The sequence below is a fragment of the Mustela putorius genome, unplaced genomic scaffold (assembly GCF_011764305.1).
Source record: "Mustela putorius furo isolate JIRA1106 unplaced genomic scaffold, ASM1176430v1.1 tig00004039_pilon_pilon_pilon, whole genome shotgun sequence".
In the NCBI taxonomy this organism is placed as follows: domain Eukaryota; kingdom Metazoa; phylum Chordata; class Mammalia; order Carnivora; family Mustelidae; genus Mustela; species Mustela putorius.
This window is the reverse complement of record NW_025422174.1, coordinates 861,479-877,289: the sequence shown is the minus strand read 5'-3', so window position 1 is coordinate 877,289 and position 15,811 is coordinate 861,479. Positions and strand designations below refer to the sequence as shown.

Genomic DNA, 15,811 nt, shown 5'->3' with positions numbered 1-15,811 from the left:
TTTGTAGGGAAGATTTCCTTCCAGCAGCGGGGCGTGGCCCCTTAGGACGCTCCAGTGGAGAACTCAGCCCCCGTGGCCCTCCCCACCAGGGCCCGTTGTCCTCAGCTTCTCCCCCTGAGTCAGGTGGGGTGCAGAAGACAGCAGGTTCTGGTCCTTGCTTCCCCGGCCTGACGTCTCCCACGGCCCTCCCCAGGCCTCCTCCGTGTTCAGCCTCTGCAGCTCCCTCTCGGTCTCCTTCAACAGCAGCAGGCATTTCCACCTCTACGGCAGCAACGCCTCCCTGGCCCAGGTAGGGCTCTAGCTTCTCAGAAGCCCAGGAACAGAGGTGGGTGGAGGGCTCTGCAGAGCCCCGGGGGCGGAGCTGGAGGAGCTAGAGCAGAAGCCAGAGGTCCCCGGCTGGGCCCAGAAGGAAGAGCTTCCAGGCAGTCAGAGCGGTTGGTCTTGGCGAGGGCCGTGGAGGGCTCCCTGCCACCACCGGTGGGCACGCAGTCAGGCTATGAGGCCACCCGTCTGATGAGATGCGTCAGGCAGAGATCCGTGTGACGGCAGCTCAGCAGAGGGTACCCACCCCGTGCCCACTCGGAGCGTGGCAGGAAAGCCCTCGAAGCAGAACAAGCAGCGAGCATGGGGGCTCAGGCCGCCCAGGCGAGAGGGTGGCCAGGCGGTTTGCAGAGCGGGAAGCTCGGAGCAGGGGAAGGGAAGCTGCCCCTCATTAGGTAAGCCTCAGCCAGGTTCTGGAAGGTTTGGCATACTGGGCCGAGATTCTGACATTTCATTCTGGCCTCAAGACAGCCACATCAGGGCTTCCGCTGGGTCATGCGCATGTCTGCCCGCTGGCTCCGGGGGCTGCATGGGGTGGTGTGGGGGTGGGGGTTCCCTGGAGGGAGGCATCCAGGCCAGCCTGGCAGTGTGGGGCAGCCCCGACCAGAGCCGCGAAGACCTAGCCATTCACAAGCATGTCAGAGGTGGGAGAGCCTTCTCATGCCCCCAGCTCTCCGCCTGCAGGTCCTCATGAAGGTGGACATCGTCTATGAGAAGGAAATGCTCTACGTCTACGTGCTGAGCGGCATCGGAGGGCTCTTGGTGCTGCTGGTGATTTTCGCCGTCCTCTATAAGGTGGGAGCTTCTGGGAGCCGCGGGCCTGCCTTAGACAGCCAGCCTGGGGGAAGGGGGTTCGCAGGAGTCAGGGCAGAGACTGTCACGGTCCAGGACCGCTAAAGATCAAGGAGGCCTCGGCCCACTCCCTCCTTCCACAGATAAGGCTCCTGAGGCCCCACGAGCAAACGAGACTCCCCCCAATCCCTCCACCAGGACTCGGTACCCAGGGAAGGAGGGGGCGCCCACGACTCAAGGGCCGGGCCCTGGGACACAGAGAGACATACCACAGACATGGTCCCTGCCTTTGGGGGGTCTCACAGTCTAATGGTGGAGACGGGCGCACTTGGGGGGGCTCCCAGTCTAATGGCAGAGACAGGCGCACACATGATAAGGGCTCCACTCAAAGGCCTGTATGCTGGAACTTCACTTAGGCTGGGGGAGTCCGGGAAGGCCTCCCAGGAGAGGAGGCGTTTGAGTTGGGATTTGAAGGAGTTGCCAGGTGAAGAATGCCGGAGGACAGATGTTCCGTACGAAACCCTCAAATCCTCCAAAAAAGCACAGAAAATCAGTTTCTTCTTGTTGCATTCCCCAGGGTCGTCATTAACAACCATGTGGTTTCTGTTCTTCCAGGTTCTAATTTTGTTGTTTAAATGTGCGTATACGTGTGAGCATGAGAGAGGCAGAGGGAAAAAGTCAGCGTCTGTGTATATAGGTAGAAAACATAAAAGAGGGACGCCTGGGTGGCCCAGTCAGTTAAGCCTCTGCCTCTGGCTCAAGTCATGATCCCGAGGTCCTGGGATCGAGCCCCGGCGTTGGACTCTGTGCTCAGCGGGGAGTCTGCTGCTTCTCCCTCTCCCTCTGCTGTTGCTCCCCCTGCTTGTGCGCTCTCTCTCTGTCTCAAATAACTAAATAAAATCTAAGGAAAAGAAAAGAAAACATAAACGGAAGAATCCCATATAAACTGCTCGGGGGCTTGGGTTTCCCGCGGAGTATTGTGCTGCTGTCCCTCCGCGCGAGCACGCTCACATCCACCTCTTGCTCTGTAACCTGCGCTGCTTTGCCGCTGTCCAGATGCCCTGCCTGTTCTTTGATGAGATCCCCACTGATCAACATGTCGATTATTTGTAATCTCTACCTATTTCTTTAAAGATCATTCATTTATTTACTTGAGAGCAAGCCGGACGAGGGAGAGCACAAGCAGGGGGCAAGGGGCAGAGGGCGACGGAGAAGCAGACACCCGCTGAGCAGGGACACCCCCAACCCTGAATCAGGGCTCCATCCCACAACCCTGGGATCATGCCCCGAGTCAGACGCTTCATGGACTGAGCCAGGCAGGCGCCCCAATATCTACCTGTTTTAAACAGTGACTGAAAAAGGCTCTTGGCTCCCACATCTTTGCGCACTTGTCCAAAAGCTCTTTAGAATTAGTTGCTGGGGCTGGAATGGCTGAGCCAAAGAACATACATGTTTTGGGGAAAAAAGAAGAACGTGTATGTTCTGAGCTTTCCACAGAGAGTACGGGGCCCGCGCTAAGCGCTACGGCAGCGCAGGCCCTTCTGTTAGTGTCACTGGATATTGTCAGCCCGCCCGCCCCAAATATTGGTCCGGGACACTTTGACGAGCCTGAAGAATGGACTGTTGAGCGTTCAGCTTTTCGGCATGTTGCCAGGAAGCCGGTGTGGCAGACGCCTCGCCGCAGCCCTGGAGCGGGCACCACGCGTGACTCACAGCCATGGGCGCCCTTTCATGTTTTGCGAGGCCGAGGGGTCCAGAGTGTTCCGTGGCCCTTGTGCTCACTCCGGTTTTGTTTTCCTGCAGTTTGGCTTCTTCAAACGCAGTCTGAAGGAGAAGATGGAGGCTACTGCGGAAGCTTCCAGCGGAATCCCTGGAGAAGCCTCTGACCAGCCAGAGTCCATGGACGAGGCTGGGGACCCAGGCTGCCTGGAGCCCCTCCACGAGGAGGAAGCCCAGGACGGAGGTGGCAAAGACTGAGGCCCAGGCCCGACGCAGAGCGCCCAGGACTGGACTCGGAAGACTGGGGTCCCTCTGCCTCGACCTGTGTCTCGCTGTGTGTCTCCGGGCAAGTCACTGCCCCGACCCAGGCCTCGGTGTCGCTGTCCTGAACACAGAGCTCCCTCCTGGCTGCCTGCTCTGCGGGCTCCTGGTCAGGGTTCATGAGCACCGGCCGGGCAGGCCACAGAGGGCAGGCCGTGTCCCGGGCAGCTGGCTCTGGCTTCCCCCGGTCCTTCTTAGTACCCTGCCCGGAAGAGGATACCCGATCTACATCTGGAAGAACCGTCATCTCAGGACCTAGCGACCGGCCCTCGCACCCCCCTGCTCTTGGATGTCCCCAGAGGCCTCAGACTCCCAGAACCTGCAGTTTCCTGCCCGGACTCCAGTCAGCTTTCCGTCTGCCGCCAGAGAGCAAACCTGATCCGAGCCACTACAGTGCTTCCGCAGACCCCTGGCTCTGGGGCTGGACGCCGGCGTCCTTCCCACGCCTTCCAGAACCCGCAGAATATCCCTAACGCGCCAGGGTTGCCTTCCCGGCCTCCTCCGAGACTCCCCGCCTCCCCTCCTGAGCTCCAGTTACACCGGCCTTCTCAGGAGCCGAGCTCCTGGCCTTCACCCAGACTGCTCCTTCTGCCTGGAGCATTCCCCCCGGGCCCTGTCCCTGGCTCTCCGCTCCGGGAGAGTGGCCTCCGGGCAGCCCCCTGCCCGCACCCCCCAGGGGCTTCTCCTTTCCTGTTGCACAAGCGTCCTCTCGCCTGTACGCCCCTCACCGCGCGGCTCCTGTTTGCTACTTAATGTGCTTCCCTCAAGCCCAACCGTGGACTCCGTGGGGGCCAGGGCCACACCGGTCACGTTCACCTTGGAGATGCCACGGAGCCAGGCCCAGCAGGCGGCTGCCGCAGTTTCAGCGGCCAGTGAGGGTGCCTGCGAGAGGCCTGAGAAAACGTTTGGGGGCGCCCGTGACCCCTGCCCCCACGTCCAGGCTCGGGCTTCCCCGGGCTTCCGTCCCCTGGCTCCGACCCCCCCACCCCCCACCCCGGATGCCTCGTGACCCCTCCCGGCCCCCACTGGGAGGCTATGAGCTCAAGGCGCAGGCGGAGTCTGTCCACCCGGCTCCCGGCACCAAGCACAGTGCCTGCCTCTGTTTCCCCAATAAATGTGAAAATCCATCCAACTCTGTGATGTGTTCGTGCTGGTGCCCCATTTCAGCCTGGATCAAGGAAATGAATATTTCCTTCTCGACCCTTTCTCTAAGTGGGACCCAAACAGCTCTTTTTTCCTCTTTTTTTTTTTCTTTTGTTGTTATGACAAGGCTCAGAGACTGATCTGCAGAGGCACTGACAACTCCTCAAGGTGCGAGAGCACGCCCTTCCTGGTCTTTTTAAAAAACAACAATAACAGTTGGTGGGGCTTGAGCCTGAGGCCCCCACCTTTAAGAGGGGGTGGGTCCCGCTCCTCGATGCTGCCCTCTTGTGGTCAGTAGAACCCCCAGGAAGGGGGTGGTTTTAGGGGTAGCAGTGGGGTAATTCTCAGCCCGGCTCTCTGGGTCCCGCACTGGACGCTGAGAAGCAACCTGTGGTCTCCCAAGCAGTGACCTTTGATGGCTGCCGCCTGCCTACAGGGGAGTAAACGAACGTTCTCAAGCCTGGCACACAAGGCCCAGAACCGTATTTCAAAGCCTGCTGGCCTCTTCAACCTCATCAACCCCCTTCTGGTCCAGCAGCCAGGGAACCATGGGGCTGGCTCTTAAGGAAGACCTCAGGAACGAAGAAGTGAGGCCCGTTTTCCCAGAGAGAAGGGGAAAGAATGTTCTAAAGGGCAGGAATAGCACAGAAATGCTAAAAGTACGCAGTTATCTGTAGGTTTCCGAATTCTGTTGGCTCCTATGGATTCATGCAGTATTTCCTGAAAGATCTGTGTCAGGGCCTGTTCTGTGTCCCAAGGGCATGGTAATGAACATGACAGACGAGTCCCTGCCCCAGGAAGCATCACCCCAGTGGGAAAGCAGAGTGAAAAGGTAGAAATGGGCTTCCGGGTGTCGAGGAGGCTGTGAAGAGGGTAAAGCAAGATAGCAGGTTGGAGAGGGGTGGGGAGGGGCCTCTCACATCTGTGCTGCTCTGTGACGCACACACAAAGTGGGACTATTTTCATCACGGGTGGGAGCAAAACAGCACAGAGAATCTGGGAGGTTCGTTTCAGGAACCTGCCCTGATCCTGCCCAGGAGTCTTCTATCCCGACTCGCTTAACAGCCCCCGACCGCAAATACCTATGTATCCTTCCCCGCCTGTGTCTTCGCAGACGCTCTACCCCTTTCCACCTGTCCAGTTCCACCACCCGCTTCTGTCCTTAAAAACCTTCCTACTTCAAAGCACTTCCAAGCTTCTCTCATCCCTTCAGCTCCTAGACAAAATGACCCATTTCGCCTTCACTGAATACCCCATCAGAACACAGGACACTGACTGTGTGGGCTCTTCTCTCGAGACTGGGAGGTTCTAGAAGGCAGGATTCAGTCTTTGCTCACTTGTGTTACCAACACTGGCCCCTCATCAGGGCTGGCAACAGAGAAGATGTCCAAATAAGTGTTTGATTCGGTGGCCTTCACATGCTTTGGGTTTAGGACCCCTTTATACTCTGAAAGATTAAAGATCTCCAGAGTTTTCGTTTATATGGGTTATACCTCTTGGTGTTTATCCAATTCGAAATTAAAATGGAGGAAAATGTAAAACATACGAACCCCCAAACCCACATGATCCACAAGCAGTCAGAAAGATGATGTATGTTCTCACAGGCCATGTAGCCTCTAGAAAACACCGTCCCCGTGGCACAAACTGAAAAAGGAACACCTTAGTATCGCTGGGAAATAGTCAAAACTAGTCCACCGGCTGGAGTCCAGGCTCTGCTGCTTCAAAGCTGTGCCTTATGGGGCTGTCACTTACCCTCTCTGAGATTCTTTTCTTTATCTGTAAAATGGGAATAATAATTGTATATCACTCACAGCTGTCCTGAACATGATGTAACACTTGCGAAAGGTCTAGAATTTTTGGAAGCACACTTGTGCTTGATAAAGGTGAGGAATAGGAAAAAAAAAAAAAAAAGTGAGGAATAGGAGTGGTTTATTGTGGGGATGTCTAGGTGGCTCGGTTGAGCATCTGCCGTCGGTTCAGGGTCCTGGGATTGAGCCCCGGCATCGGGCTCCTTGCTCAGTGGGGTGCCTGCTTCTCCCTCTGCCTGTGATATCTCTCTCTCTCTCTGACAAATAAACAAAAGTATTTATTTATTTATTTCTATTTTATTTATTTATTTTATTATCATTTATATTTTTATTTTATTTTATTTATTAATTTTTTGAAAAAATAGTTTAGTTGGGCAGGACAGTGTTGTCAAAGCGGCACATCAGACTGCAAGTCAAAAGACCTGGCACTGGTTTTTCACCGTGACCTTGAGAAAGATGCATGCCCTTCTTGGGCTAGCTCCACCTGGGATCTGGAGGATCTTAGGAGCTGTTATGTGGAAGAGGGGAGTGTCAGTTGAGCAGCTGAGCACTGCCCCTCACCCTGCCCCCCTGCAACCTGCTTTAAAACCAAGGTTCCTAAGTAGCAAACAGGCAACTTCATCAATGAAGCACTCTAGGCTGTGCCCGGGGGGCCTTTCAGCTTTCAGTGGCCTTCAAAAAAGTTTGGGAGCTGTGAAAAAAAATCACCTCCAAACTATGAAAATTAAATTGTATAATTGAAATAAATGTTAAAGTAAATGTAATATGTTAGTAGTCAAATGCATTTCTATTTAACATTTGTAGTTCCATACATGAACTATATTAAATGTGGAATATTTTAATATTTGAAATTACATGCAGTAGGGTACCTATACGAGAATGTGCATAAAGTTTACACGGATCTTTAAAAGACCAAGAAATTTTACTTGAAAAATAATGTTCTACTTCCAAAAATAATTAAAACTTAAAAAAAAAAAAAAAAAAAAACCAAACACAGGGCGCCCGGGTGGCTCAGTGGTTTAAGCCTCTGCTTCGGCTCAGGTCATGATCTCAGGGTCCTGGGATCCAGCCCCGCATCGGGCTCTCCGCTCAGAGGGGAGCCTGCTTCCCTCTCTCTCTGCCTGCCTCTCTTCTGCTTGTGATCTCTCTGTCAAATAAATAAAATCTTAAAAAAAAAAAAAGCACTACCAAACACAACCAAACTGTGTTGAACTGCGTGATTTCTTTTTTTTTTTCAAGATTTTATTTATTTGTCAGAGAGAGTGCACACAAGCAGACTCCCAGCTGAGCAGAGAGCCCAATGAGGACTTGATCCCAGGACCCTGAGATCATGACCTAAGCAGAAGGCAGACCCTTAACTGACAGAGCCACCCAGGCGCCCCAAACTATGTGATTTCTAAGGCTCCTTTCAGAGCTTGCAGAACATAAGAGGCTGGACAGAAACATCCTTAGAGGGGCACCTGGGTGCCTCAGTGGGTTAAAGCCTCTGCCTTCGGCTCAGGTCATGATCCCAGGGTCCCAGGATCAAGCTAGGGCTCTCTGCTCAGCAGGGAGCCTGCTTCCCCCTCTCTCTCTACCTGCCTCTCTACTTGTGATCTCTGTCAAATAAATAAAAGCTTAAAAAAAAGAAAGAAAGAAAGAAAGAAACATCCTTAGAGAAGTTATTTGCTCTTGGCCAGTTATAAGGCCCCGAGGATGGTGTGGGCCTGGGGTGACTCGAGGATTTGAGGCCCGAGACCCCTTGTAGAGCCCTGATTCGCCTCTGCCTGTGTGGCCGAGTCGCTGGGACTGATGGAGCCAGGCAGATGTGGTCGGAACGTCTCACCTGCCTTCTGTCCACGGAGTGACTTTAAGCAGGTCAGTTATCCCTGAAAAGGCATGAAACAATCTTTGCAGGGCGTTGGGCCCTTGTAGGCCTTCATCTGAGGATGCTCCCGGCAGCTGGGTGATTCCCCAAGGTGTGGCCTGTCCTACTCAAGCAAGGTCAAGGCAGGCCACACCCCAGGATCCCACAGATTCACTGCACGTTCCAACTCTCCGTTCCTTCCTGAGGGCCACGTATCAGGAGGATGAGACTCATAGAGGAAAGAGAATCAGGATAAAGGTGGGGTGGGACAGGGAGATACCAGTATGGCCAGGGGTCCTAAAAAACGAGGCAGAGGTGTGGCAAATCAGGCCCAGCTTGGTGGGTGGGTCTTAAAGCCTCGAGTCCTCAGATCCTCTCACTGGGTCCCCTGTGTGCCCCCTACAGGCGGGGCCGGGACTCCAGGCACTCTCTGTGGTTCTGGTCATTCAGGGTCTGCATGCCCGGAGGACTCGAGGTTCTGGCTAGGTGCCGGGAGCGCGAGTGACGGAGAGAGAGCCCGAGAGATGGAGCCCAGGCTCGATGCCTGGCTGAGACAGGCTCTGTCCTCTGGACCAGGACACACCCTTTGTGTTTGGTGAAAGGGATATCCCACAAAGTCAAAAGCTTTCTCACACCTCCTACACTGACCTCCCTCTGTGTCTGTGCCGGCTTCAAAGCAGGAGACAAAAGTTGGGGATGTACGGGCAGGCCGTGTCTCCTGAGCATCAGATTTTAAGATTCAAGGGACACCTGGAGCATAAAAGCCCTTCCCAGACAGGTCCCTATGGCTTCACCGGCTCTGTGTAGCTATCACTGGGTGTCTCCCGCTGCCCAGGGCACTGCCCATGTACACACTTTAAGGACAAGTCTCTTTTATCACATAAAGGTTTTTATTGAACTCAAATTCAGGGGCTCCAAAGCCTGAGGAAGACAAGGGAGCTGGGGTTTGCGCTGAGGCAGGAGCCCCCACCCAGGGCCCCACTCCCCACCCCACCTACCCTCACCCCTTCCTGACTCAATGAGGGTCTGGGTACTACCCATCTAAGCTACCCCACTCTAATTAGGTAACCCTCCCCCCCCCACCCCCGCCTAGCACTTTGCCAAGCCAGGCACCTACCAAGGGCCATGCTGCTGCCAAAGGCCAGATCTCTGCTGACCTCTTTTCTGGATCTCTCCCAGAACCTCCCACTGCCTGCTTGGCCCCTCTCCAACCCCTCTTCAGAGCGCATTTGCCAGAGGTCTCCAGGGCACGCACCTTCCTCCCCCGGCCTCGCTCCTCCATCCTCCCCCGGCCTTCCCCCTCTTCCCTCTTAATTTCTCCAGCTCCCGGGCCTCGGCTCCACCGCCCACCGCCTCCCCACCCCACCCCCGGCAGGGCCCCAGGTCAGCGGCGGCCGGCCGCGTGGGTGCGCTGGTGGCGGATGAGGTCGGAGCTCTGCGAGAAGGCCTTTCCACAGTCATCGCACTTGTAGGGCCGCTCCCCGCTGTGGACCCGGTGGTGCTGGAGCAGCGTGGACGAGCGGCAAAAGCCCTTGCCGCACACGGCGCACCTGTAGGGCCGCTCGCCCGTGTGGGAGCGCTGGTGCTGAATCAGCGTGGACGAGCGGTTGAAGGTCTTGCCGCAGTCGGGGCAGCTGTAGGTGCGGCCCGGCAGGTGGGTGCGGGCGTGGATGGCCAGCACCGAGCTCTGGCCAAAGCGCTTGCCGCACTCCGGGCACTTGAAGGGCTTCTCACGGGCGTGGCTGCGGGCGTGGGGGATGAGAGCCGAGCGCTGGGAGAAGCTCTTGCCGCAGATGCCACAGCTGAAGGGCCTTTGCCCCGTGTGCACCCTCTGGTGACTACGCAGGGAAGAGTTCTGGCTGTAGCACTTGCCGCACTCGGGGCAGCTGTAGGGCCGCTCGTGGCTGTGGGTGCGCTGGTGCCGCAGGAGGTAGGAGCTGTCGCCGAAGGCCTTGCCACAGTGCGGGCACTTGTAGGGCTTCTGACCAGAGTGGGTGCGCTGGTGGCGAAGCAGGTAAGAGCTGTCGGCGAAGGCCTTGCCACAACGGGGACACTTGTAGGGCCGCTCGCCCGTGTGGGTGCGCTGGTGTTTGATGAGGTCAGAGCTCTGGGAGAAGGCCTTGCTACAGACCTCACATTTGTAGGGCTTCTCACCCGTATGGATGCGCTGGTGTTGGATCAGGGTGGAGCCCCGCCCGAAACTCTTCCCGCAGATGCCACAGATATTAGGCCGAGGGCCCTGCCCACCCCTGGCCCGGCCACCCCGCCGGCCTGGACCCCGAAGGGACCCTGTCAGGCCCAGGGGATTCTGGAGCATCTCAAACTGTGGCGTGGCCAGCAGGGTCCCTGTGGGCATCTCAAAAGGTGGCCCTAGGGGTAGGCCCCCTGTGGGCTGCTCCCCAAACCCCTGGGTGAAGGAGTCCAAGGGGTGGACTCCCAAGGGGATGCTCAAGGGGTTCTTTTCCTCGGGATTCAGAAGCACCTCTGCACCTTCCTGGAATTTGGAACTTTGAGCTTCAAATTCAGGGCTTTGGGTTTTGAACTCGGGATTCTGGGACTCAAATCCCGGGCTCTGGGATTCATACCCGGGGCTCTGGGGTTCATACCCAGGGCTCTTGGGTTCATACCCAGGGCTCCAGGGTTCATATCCAGGACTTTTGGGGTCATACCCAGGGCTTTGAGGCTCATACCTAGGACTTTGGGTTTCAAACTCAGGGCTCTGAGACCCTGATTCAGGGCTTCTGGGTGCAAATTCCGGGCTTGGGGGCACAAACCCAGGGCTTCGGGACTCAAAACCTGGGCTTTCAGGCTCAAACCTGGGGCTCTGGGGTTCAAACTCAGGGCTTTGTGGCTCAAACCCAGGGCTCTGGGGTTCAAGCCCAAAGGGTATCTCTTCGACCTCATAGTCCCCACTGCCTTCTTGTTGAGACACTTCTTCCTCATTCTCACTCACGTTGCCTGCAGGATCAGAGAATTACAGAAAATCCAGGTAGTGTGGGGCCTGGAAGGTCACTCGGTCCCACCCCTGGTTGCCACGAACGACTCCCTCCTCCCGCAGCAGGGTCGCTGGCCCCAGAGCAGGTGCTGAAACTCCCACCTCCCCCTCGGCGGACCCGGGACGTGCAGTCCCCGCCCTCGCTTCCTCCCGGCCCCAGGTGCCCAAGGCCCCCTCTCCCCCGCCCCGACGGCCCACAGCCCCCGCTCCGCTCCCGCTCCCAGGCACGCTCTCGGAAGGCGCTCCCTCCCTCACCTTTGAGGGACCCTTCGCGGCTCCCCACTTCGTCGGGGCTTTGCACAGCCCCGGGCTCGAGGCCCCACGGCGACGCTTCCCGTTCCATCCCCGCCGGCTCCCAGTGCGGCGGCGGCGGCGATGGCGGACGATCCTGCGATCGGGCCGGAGTCCCCTGAGACCCGGGCCCTCGCCGCTCGCCCGCTCAGCGCCGCCCAGGGGACCCCGCCGCCCAGCCCGGGCCCCCGAGGCCGGACGTCTTGACCCTGGGCCTCTCCGGCCGGCCGGGCCCCTCCCCTACCCGCGGCCCCGCCCCCACCCCCAAGGTCTCGCCTTGCCCCGGGGCCCTCCAAAGCCCGCGTGCGTCGCGGCCTCGGTGGCGAGGGTCTTCACGACTCGCCCTGCCGCCCCCGAACGCCGCTCCCCGCCCGCGACCCCGCCGTCTGGCCCCCCGGCCCCGGCTGGGCTGCGGCTGTCCGACCCCCTCCCCCCTACCCCCGCACAGGAAGTGTCCGTCCGAGGCCAGTTCCCCCCGCCGGCTCGCGCCGCGGCCTCTCTAGGAGCGGCTGGAGGTGGAAACTCGTTGGCATTAACCCTGGGCTGGACGGCCCCGGCTGGGAGGTGGGGAATGGCGCGGAGCCCTGGAGCCGGCGGGAAAAGCTGGGGTGGTTGGTGTGCTGTGCCCCGGGTCTCCGTCCGCCCGGGAGCCTGTCTGTCCGTCCCGGGCCCTGCGTCCGTCCGCGCCTATGGCCAAGGGCGAGGCGACAAGCGAGACCAAGGTCAGCGAGAAGGAGCGACGCTTCCCGGCGCCAGCGGGGGCGGCGTCTAGCTCCCCTCCCCTCCCGGGCCTGGGGGCGCGCTCCGGCCGCGCCTCGGGAACCCGGCCGTACCCCCCAGCCTGGAGCTCCTAGTCGGGGACTGCGCCGCCCCACCCCGAACCCCACCGCCCCTCCCCCGCGCGCCCACCCCCCGCTCCCCCGGCCCCTCCCTCTCCGCGCCTCCTGGTCTCCCCCCCGCTGCGAGGGCTGGGATCGTTGCCAAGGAAACAGCCCCGCCTCCGGTTTCCGGAGGCACCGCCCCTACCTCCCGGTCCGCACAGCGATTGGCCGGGGAGCTCGTCCTCGCGTCGTCCCGCCTCCTCCCTACACCAGCGGCTCGCCGGGGAGCACGAGGCGCCTTTCTGATTGGGTGCGGGGAGGGCGGGCCGGCTCCGCCTACCCGGCGGTCGGCGCGGCCTGCGGGAAGGCTGAGCGGGGGGTTCCCGGGTCTCCCTTCCCGCGGGCGGCCCGCGGGTTCCCCACCTTCTCCGGCCCCGTTTACCTGTCCCGATGTCTGACCTCCCGGGATCTGGAGGGGGACACCCTCCGCCCGCCCCCCGGGCTCCCGCGCGCTTCCTTTGCCAGCCCTTTCCTTTCTCGCGCGGTTCCCGGGGCCGCGGGGCCGATCCGCAGGGGGGGCGGCTGGCTTTTCCGCGACTCGCCCTTCCCTCCCACCTTCCCCGATGAGAGCCTTAGTCCCCGGTTCCTGGATTTTCTCCCGGAGAGGCAGGGATCCTATGGGACTTACTTCCAGGTGAGGGGGTGAAGCTCAGGAGAAGCAGAGAAACTTCTGGCCTTTGAGGGCGCTAAGCACTCTCCAGCCCCGGCTGGAACGGGAGCTCGGAGGAGGAAACCTCCGCAACACTGCCCTTGGTGCAGCGGTGAATCAGGGAAAGTGATTCTGGAAAAACAATGCTTCTCCCGGTTTTCACTCTTGCTGCTGGAGGTATTTTGGCAGCGATCTTTGACCACTGATGAGCCAAGTTCTCGCTGTGCGCGTGATGCAGAGGCCAGGACTGTTTTCTCGTTGCCTTCTCAGACAAATGGAGAAAGAAACTGGTTTAGGAGGAAAGATGGCACCTTCCACTCTCCTGAAAAGAGATAACAAGAATCTGGAGAATTGCAAGTAGTAGGAGCTCAGAGAAAACAGGCTTACACATAGAATCACAATTACCTTCCTACAAATAAAGCAGGAGCACTTTCCTCCCCTGCAGAGGAACAGCTTCCAGCTCCAGGCCTGTCTCCCACCCCCTGTCTGTCTGTCCTAAAGCCTTCTGTGAAGAATGGTTCACACCGTCCAGCACTAGAGGCCCCACATGGGCAGGACACCCCACAAGGGCACGGACTACGGAAGAAGCAGGGCCTGGAGCACCCTTTGGTCATTCCCAAAGCATTCACACAAATGAGAAACAAAAATCTCATGAGACTCTCTTCTCTGACCTCCAACCTGCTAACCCACTAGAAGATTTACACAGGAGAGCGCAGTGTGTGGCAAGGCCTCCAGCCGCAGCTCTGACCCCCATCCTATTGCCTGCAGCCCTCTCCATGAGGCCCACATGTAGTGGAGGTCAGGCCAAGGCTGCAGGCTGCTTTGGCACCCACATTGCCATGTGGAAAACCAGTCTTCCCAGTGCCCAGAGCAGACGAGTCGCTGACTTCGGGCAGCCTCCTCCAGCACTATCCACGCAGTGGGTTGGAGAAACAACCGGCCTGCCAGCCACTCACCCATTGCAATGAGAGGCTCAAGACCAGGGAATCCTCTGATGTAGGCTCCAGCTTGAGCCAGCACCAGCTAATTCGAGGCGAGAGTCCACTGACCTTATTCTACCACGTGTCCTGGTGAGGAAAAGCTCAGTTGGGCAGCCACTTTGTCCGCCGCATTATTCCTGAGGCCAAGGTGTTCAATGTGCAGACAAGACTTCTCGTCTGGCCAAATGGACTGACACTTGAACAAAGGTCCTCGGTGTGAGGGGGACTCCTGCGTGAACAGCTCTTTCCCTGTATGCAGACAAGCCCTCTAAGGGACCTTCTGTCAGATGCTACAAGAGACACCCCAGTATAGTCAAGAAGATCTAAGGTACCCAGCAAGAGCTCAACCATGGCACAGGCCCCTTTGAGAAGAACAAAGAAAATGGGAGTCTTTGTATATGGCTCATCTTCCAACCTCAGGCATTTGCAAAACTAAAAGCAGCTGGGGTGTAACATTTTGTTCAGAGCATCATTACCAGGTATGAGAGTCCATCCCTGGAGATTCTGATTTAATAGTCCAGATATAGACCCCAGGGAGCTGGTGATGTTTTAAAGTTACTGAATGGGATTCTGTGGCCTCACTTTGAAAAACACTTGCCTAAGGGCACCTGGGTGGCTCAGTCAGTTAAGCACCTGCTTTCAGCTCAGGTCATGATCCTGAGGTCCCAGGATCAAGCCCCACATTGGGCTCCCCGCTCAGTAGGGAGTCTGCTTCTCCCTCTCCCTCTGCCCCTTCCCACACTGCTTGTGCTCCCTTTCTTATAAAATCTTTAAAAAAGAAAAATACTGGCCTAGAGCAGGCTTTTGCTTTTTTTGGTCATAAACATCTTTATACATTCTGTTCTTGGAGAGACATAAATATTTTAAAATGTTTAGGAGTGTTGGGGTGCTTGGATGGCTCAGTTGGTTAAGCATCTGCCTTTGGCTCGGGTCATGATCTCAGGGTCCTGGGATGGAGCCCCACATCCCGTATCAAACTTCCTACCCAGTGCGGAGCCTGGTTCTCCCTCCTTCTCTGCCACCCAACCCTCCCCCTTGTGCTTTCTCTCAAATAAATAAAATCCTTTAAAATCCTTTAAAAAAATGTTTAGGGGTCTTTAAAAGCTCAAATCAATACTTGCCCTTATTTTACATGGCTTAGATTAGTTAGGAATGGGTCATGTGGTCATGACTTTGACCTTTCAATCTGGCCATGTGGATGGGGCTCATTTGTTATGGTTCACACAAGCATTTATTTATTTTTTTGGCAGCAACAAGAGCTTTATGCAGAATCGTTTTTTGTTTTTTTGTTTTGTTTTGTTTTGTTTTGTTTTTTTCCAGACAAGCATTTCTCTTGATGCACCGAGGGAACAGTAGGAAAACCCTCTCCTGGCTTAAAGTGCTTTGGGGTCTTAGCCTTTAAAGACCTGTGGTAGCAGAGAGAAAAGGGAGCCCCATCTCTGGTGGGGGTGTCCATGCCAGGAAATGAGCTGAGAATGGAGTGAGGCTGAGGCTTAAGCATTTCACTTAATTTCACGATTAAGTGAGTTTCATGATGCATTTCATGATTTTGACACTCACAAGTCCATTAAAGGCAGAAAGACGGGTCACAAGGACAGGAAGCAGAGAAACTCGGTCTGGTTTGGGGGCCCTAAGCCTTGAAAACTTCAAAGCACTTGGAGAAAAGTAGTAATTATGGTAACTTTAATTGGCGAGCTGAGGGCAGGATCCAGATATGGCTTTGAATTCGACAGCTGGTGTTACAGGCTGGGCTTTCCCCGGGCAGTGCTGAGCGTGGGGGAAGGGAAGGGCACCCTGGCTTCTCTTTAGGGAGTTAAAAGCTGGCGCAAGGGTAGTTCCTGTTGCCAAGGTGCTTCTTTTCACTGCATGTCTCCCTTGTGACAAGATGGCACCTGAGCCAACCCTCCCAGTAAATGTTAGGGTAAGCCGGGTCCTGGTGGGGTCAGGTTTGAAGATTAAATTGTTATCAATTCAGTTGGTCATTTGACCTGAACAGTGTCTTTTCCCCCCAATTTTCTACCTCTTCCTTTAGAAGCTTCTCTGGGTTGGCAAATCTGGTTTCTTC

The 15,811-nt window shown here is 56.9% G+C and overlaps 2 protein-coding genes across 4 annotated transcripts in view; one reads left to right on the top strand and one right to left on the bottom strand.

Moving 5' to 3' along the window:
- Positions 1-4,280, top strand: part of ITGAL (integrin subunit alpha L) — a 38,110-nt gene extending 33,830 nt beyond the window's left edge. For all 3 annotated transcript variants that reach the window (XM_004773878.3, XM_004773877.3, XM_045072487.1), the window contains 3 exons: positions 194-289; positions 1,006-1,116; positions 2,917-4,280. In XM_004773878.3, coding sequence (XP_004773935.1) covers positions 194-289; positions 1,006-1,116; positions 2,917-3,090 — 381 coding nt within the window. In that variant the 3' untranslated portion in view covers positions 3,091-4,280. The remainder of the gene's footprint in view (positions 1-193; positions 290-1,005; positions 1,117-2,916) is intronic.
- Positions 4,281-8,821: 4,541 nt separating this feature from the next.
- ZNF768 (zinc finger protein 768) lies at positions 8,822-11,681 on the bottom strand. Its single transcript, XM_045072589.1, has 2 exons — positions 11,201-11,681; positions 8,822-10,908 (listed from the first exon to the last, which is right to left on the bottom strand). Exons 1-2 carry the CDS (start codon positions 11,286-11,288, stop codon positions 9,335-9,337), a joined length of 1,662 nt encoding a protein of 553 aa, XP_044928524.1. The 5' UTR covers positions 11,289-11,681; the 3' UTR covers positions 8,822-9,334.
- Between the last annotated feature and the right edge of the window lie 4,130 nt (positions 11,682-15,811).

What these genes read in the sequence shown, in the direction of transcription:
- ZNF768 (XM_045072589.1), bottom strand. Translation starts at nt 11,288, where the DNA reads ATGGAACGGGAAGCGTCGCCGTGGGGCCTCGAGCCCGGGGCTGTGCAA. An exon ending in CCGCGAAGGGTCCCTCAAAG is followed by an intron (nt 10,909 to 11,200) that starts GTGAGGGAGGGA and finishes CTGATCCTGCAG; the next exon opens with GCAACGTGAGTGAGAATGAG.